The sequence below is a fragment of the Nycticebus coucang genome, chromosome 16 (genome assembly GCF_027406575.1).
Source record: "Nycticebus coucang isolate mNycCou1 chromosome 16, mNycCou1.pri, whole genome shotgun sequence".
NCBI lineage: Eukaryota > Metazoa > Chordata > Mammalia > Primates > Lorisidae > Nycticebus > Nycticebus coucang.
Window position 1 is genome coordinate 87,371,551 of NC_069795.1, and position 5,682 is coordinate 87,377,232.

General features: G+C 41.2%; 1 protein-coding gene across 1 annotated transcript; it reads left to right on the forward strand.

Annotated features, from left to right (window-relative positions):
* Positions 1–503: 503 nt before the first annotated feature.
* On the forward strand, positions 504–3,843 carry CRYGS (crystallin gamma S). Its single transcript, XM_053565313.1, has 2 exons — positions 504–2,481; positions 3,471–3,843. Exons 1-2 carry the CDS (start codon positions 2,155–2,157, stop codon positions 3,741–3,743), a joined length of 600 nt encoding a protein of 199 aa, XP_053421288.1. The 5' UTR covers positions 504–2,154; the 3' UTR covers positions 3,744–3,843.
* The last annotated feature ends 1,839 nt before the right edge of the window (positions 3,844–5,682 follow it).

Consider the following 5,682-nt stretch of genomic DNA (forward strand, 5'->3'; position numbering starts at 1 on the left):
ATGTGGTCACGTTAAACGGAACCAGCTGTGCAGGTAGACAGGAAAAGAAAAGAAAAAGTGAACCACAAATTACTAACCAGGAAACTGGGAGTTTTGCTCTGCAGTCACTGGCTTGCCTGCAAGCAATTTATAACTAGCTAATGACCTTAGGTTCTTGAAAATATGACCTGAGGCATGTCACTTCTTTATCTGTAACAATTGTAGCAAAAGCTAATTGGCAGTTATGAAGTCAGGTATTAAACTAAGTTCTTAGTCCCAGCTACTCGGGAGGCTGAGGCAAGAGAATCACTTAAGCCCAGGAGTTGGAGGTTGCTGTGAGCTGTGTGATGCCATGGCACTCTACCGAGGGCCATAAAGTGAGACTCTGTCTCTACAAAAAAAAAAAGTTCTTTATGAATACTACGCACTTGGACTCTCAGAGCTTCTCTCAGCTGTAGATACTGTTAGCCCACTTTGCAAATGAGCTTTACAGAAAGTTTCATTCCTCTGCCCCAGGTCACATATCAAGTAAGCAGTAGTGCTGGGATTTTTTCCACCTTCATTTGTGAGCTGGGGTGCCATTTATCTACATTTGCTATGTCCTTTTTTCATTCCCCACATCTGATTTGTCACCAAATTCTAAACTCGTGTGGTTAAGTGGCTTTTCGGATGGGCTTTTCGGTTGGCCCATCCTCTCACACTGGGCCCATGGCAGCCCTCTATTTCCAGGCAGAGGCCATTATGTACAGCTCTCAAATAATCACCAAAGCGAGTGTAACTTGGTTCCTGTGTCATTTTCCTGGCTTTATTCTTACACACACTTCACATATTCAGTATGTACTAGCCTTAATGAACTACCTATAACGGGCCATGTTCTTTCACTTCTTTAATCTCTTAAACAGGCTTCTCCCTTTTTCTTTGCCCCTGGAAAATACCTACTCAAAGATCCTCAAGATTCAACCTGGCTGGGCTCCTTTCATCACATGGTTTTCTACTTTTAAAATCCAAAAAGCAAATCAGCCACAAGGTGGCAGCATAATGCTAGATTAACCACTGAATGTGTGGCAGTGGTTGTAAATTACAACCTAGCATTCATTTTACATTGTGGAATTACTGAGCAACAGGGAATAAACTTTGTAGTCCATTCGTAGTTTTTATAGTGGTTTTCAGAAGTTGCTTCTTGAATCCTTAGGATTTCCCAGGTTCTCTAGCCCCTATTTCAACTAGAAAAGTTTTTGAATTTTGTTTTATATCCAGGTGTTCCAATCTGGTCCTTGCATTTGACAAAATGGGAAGCTGAAGCCCAGAAAGGCAACTTGACTAAGGTCGTAAGGCTAACCGTGGAGCCCAGTCTTCTTATTTTTGGTTTCCCAGGGCTGCCATCAGAGACCCCAGGCATTGTGGTAGAAAGTCCATAAGAGTATGAAGTAAAGAGCCTTCCTGGCCAGGTACCTTGGCTCACACCTATAGTCCCAGCACTTGGGGAGGCTGAGGGAGAGGATCTCTTATAGCCCAGGAGTTTGAGGTTGCAGTGAGCTATGATGACAACACTACCCTCCGACTTGGATGACCCTATTTGAAAAAAAAACGCCAAAAACCCAACAAGAGCATTCTTGCTTTTGTTTCTTTGCAACTACTCTGTTGGTAACAAACTAATAATACAGAATATAATGTGTATATTTTACTATGTATATGCTTTAAATCCATCTAAAGTAATCTCTCTAAAGCTAAGCTTTATGTTTTTATTTTTCACTATGTATCACCTAGCAGGAATTTCTGCATTTGGAACTCATCTTCGTCAAACACTGGGGGTTTGTCAAGTGCTGGGCACAGAGGACCCTTAGCTTACATAAGGCTTTGTCCTTGCCCCTGGGAGAAATCTAGCAGGAGTCTGGTAGGAGGGATAGCCCCGTAGAAATGGATACTTTCTAATATAATGTGGTGAGTATAGAGAGCTGTGGGGGCATAAAGGAAGACTTGAGTCTGAAACTGCTGGGTTATCCGTGGTATTAGAGCACTCTTCCGTCTTGCTTCACATTAAACTTTCAGAAAGTACTTGTTCCTATTCTGACAACAAAAGTTGTCTGCCAGAAGCATATTTTGTGAGGTGAGGTAGAACTCTAATATATTTTCTCCTTAAAATTGAAGAGCAAGGAAATTTCTAAAGGAAGCAATATGTTATTAATTTTTATTTTATTTGGGAATAAGGCTATCTTTAGTCACAAACTCCTCAATTTTCTATGTTTGCCTGTACTTCAGATTACTTTCTATGAAGACAAAAATTTTCAAGGCCGCCGCTATGACTGTGATTGCGACTGTGCAGATTTCCACACTTACCTAAGTCGCTGCAACTCCATTAGAGTAGAAGGAGGCACCTGGGCTGTGTATGAAAGGCCCAACTTTGCTGGGTACGTGTACATCTTACCTCAGGGCGAGTACCCCGAGTCCCAGCGCTGGATGGGCCTCAATGACCGCCTCAGCTCCTGCAGAGCTGTTCATCTGGTAAGTCTGGAACTTGCTCACGTCCTCTCCCTCCTACTCCATTCCTTTTCCCCTTCACGCTTTCATGGGAAAATTTTCTTGAAGTTTTCCTACCTCTTATTGGCTGACTGTGTTTTGTTGGCTGCTGAGGCTTAAATAACATCTTAGATTAGTTCACAGGACTGAATGCATTAATTATTTCTGGGGCACCATCTCTGCCTCTTGAGTATTTCAAGGAGATCATTTTTTCTTATTAAAAATCAGTTGTTCGGGACTATTCACAAGAGCCAGGATGAGAATCAACCTAAGTGACCACCAATAGATGAGGGAATAAAAAAACGTGGTATTACATACACAATAAAAAATTATGTAGCCATAAAAAAGAATGAAATCTGCCAGCTGCAGCAACATGGATCATGGAATCACAGAACATTGTGTTAAATAAAACAAGCTAAGCACAGATAGACAAATCTTGCATGTTCTCACTCGTATGTGAGAGCTAAATATTAAAACAATCGATCTATGGAAACAGAGTAGAATGATGGTTACCAGAGGCTGGGAAGGGTAGTGGGGAGGACGGATAAAGTGGAAACGATTAATGGGTGCCAAAATATAGTGTTAATTAGATAGAATAAACAGTATTTGATAGCACAATAGGACTATAATTAGCAGTAAGTTAAAGTATATTTAAAATAACTAAAAGAGGGGAATTAGAATGTTCTTAACAACGAAGAAATGATAAATGCTTGAGTTGATGGATACCCCAATTACCCTGATTTAATACACATTGTATGTGTATATCAAAACATCATATCTACCCTATAAAGATATGTAATTATTATGTATTCATAATAATTAAAAAGCTATTTTAGTCAGTACACAGTAGAAATAGGAATTTAGATCATCTAGCTTTCAAGGTAGTAAATTCTGAACCACATTGTTCTCCAAGTTCTTAACCTGCTGGTGATTTCCATAACGGTTGCTGTCCCTTTCCTCCTGTGTTTTTCCAGCCTAGTGGAGGCCAGTATAAGATTCAGATCTTTGAGAAAGGGGATTTTAATGGTCAGATGTATGAAAGCACCGAAGATTGCCCTTCCATCATGGAGCAGTTTCACATGCGAGAGATCCACTCCTGTAAGGTGCTGGAGGGTGTCTGGATTTTCTATGAGCTACCCAACTTCCGTGGCAGGCAGTACCTCCTGGAGAAGAAGGAGTTTCGGAAGCCCGTCGAGTGGGGTGCGGCTTCCCCAGCTGTCCAGTCTTTCCGCCGCCTTGTGGAGTAATGGTGTGAATGGGGCCGTTGACGTCTTCCTGGGGCCCAAATGCTGGCTGGCCTTTTGGTCCAAATAGGCATCATAAATAAAACAGTTGGCATGCATCCCACTGCTGACTACAATGCCTCTCCTTAAATGCTTTTAGGGACCAGCAATGTAGCGTCCGCCACAGTGGGCAGTTACACAGAGCAACCCCTCCATCAGATTACCAGGTAGATCTTTGTGCCAAACAAAGTGAGATCGCATTAAAAGGTTAGAAAATCATACTGCCATGTGGTGGTTCTTTCTGCTTATGTTTTACATTATTAATTTAACAGGCACAGTAAAAATTGCTGTCATTTATTGCGTGCCTACATTACTTTCTCTTAAACTGAGACATTGAAATTAAAAAGTAAAAAACTTATCCAAATTTACCAGCTGGTGAATGGAGGAGCCAGGATATTTCTGCTCCTGAAGCCATTGTTCTTGTCTCCTTATTTTCAGCACAGTTATTCAACATGCTTTGGCTGGAGTTGCATGCATATAGCGTTGAGTACAAGACCTTAAAGAATGTGTAAGGTGAAAAGGGCAAGGTCCTTCTGAAGGTCTGATTGAGGAGAAAGAATACCTATCAAGAATGATGGGTAAAACAGATTATTACTTGAAAACAGTGGAGCCACAAGTCACCTGAGGATCCTTGTTTAAGATCCGGAGGCTCCTGACATAGGAGTCTCTGGAAAGAAGAAATGGAAAGATACCATGAGCTGCAGAGAGCTCTGGACCTTGTCACTCCGCTGTGTTCCCCATTCCTTAAATGAAAGAGTTGTCCCAAATGCTCTCTTGGGTCCCATTAAACACAGACATTCTAATTCCCTGGAGGCTATGGGGAGGACACCAAAAGACTAGCAGATGACCAAAGGCTATTGACACTGAGTGGTAGGGGTGCAGTTTCCATAAGTAACGTCAGAGATCCTGCCACTCATTTTCTACTTAAAAAAAACTGAGATGGAGTTAACAGAGTTAGTATCAGTCTCTTCACATATCAACTGCTGCCATGTTCCTTAGTGAGTCGGTCACAGTCTGTTCAAAACAAGCAGTTCTGGCAGCAGTATAGGAAAACAAGAAGTGTCCGGATGACAAACCACAGTTTCAGAGAAGCAGAAGATGGCTTTGGACAGATAAAAGCAGAATTATTGTAGGGTTTTACATGCCTCTTAGTTCATGCCCTAATCCAGAAAGACATTGCCAGCATCTCCCCAGCTGCATACATACAAATCAACTTTTGCTTAAAAGGAATTTTACTAGCAAATGATATTAGAGGTCAAAACTACTTTATGTCCTCATCTACCAATCCAAACTCTTTTGGTAGACCATTCTGTGGTTAGAACAAGAAGCTAGTGTCCACCTGTCAACCACACCCAGAAGACCACCTTATAATTTAGAGTCCTCTCTCTCTACCTTTTATTGTTTTGTTCCTCTGAAATAGGGGATCTCAAGAAAACAAGGCAAGGGCATCCTTAAACCATTTTATCCCTGTTTCCATTACAAACATCCTCTGAGACAAGTGTCTGAGTATTTCGCAAATGTGGGGCCCACTGTCTACAAATACAACTTCAGGGCTTTCATTTGAAACCTCCCAGGAAGGATTGCCAGTTTAAATATAGGACAGCATTAGTAAATGCCAAGTATTGGAATATAAACATAAATATGGTATGAGTATATCCCAAGTATTGCATCAGACATACTTATACCAAGAAATTGTCATTTGTCTGATACTAGAATTGAACTGTATCTTACATTTTTATTTGCTAAACCTGGCAACCCTATTTCAAGGACAAAGCAAGTTACACAGGAATGACATGGAGCTAAGAGCACAGGGGGTGTTACCAACTGTGGAAATGAAGGCACATGCCCCACAGAAGGCATTTAAATACATTTTTTTAAAAAAACACCATGAGCCAACAAAAGA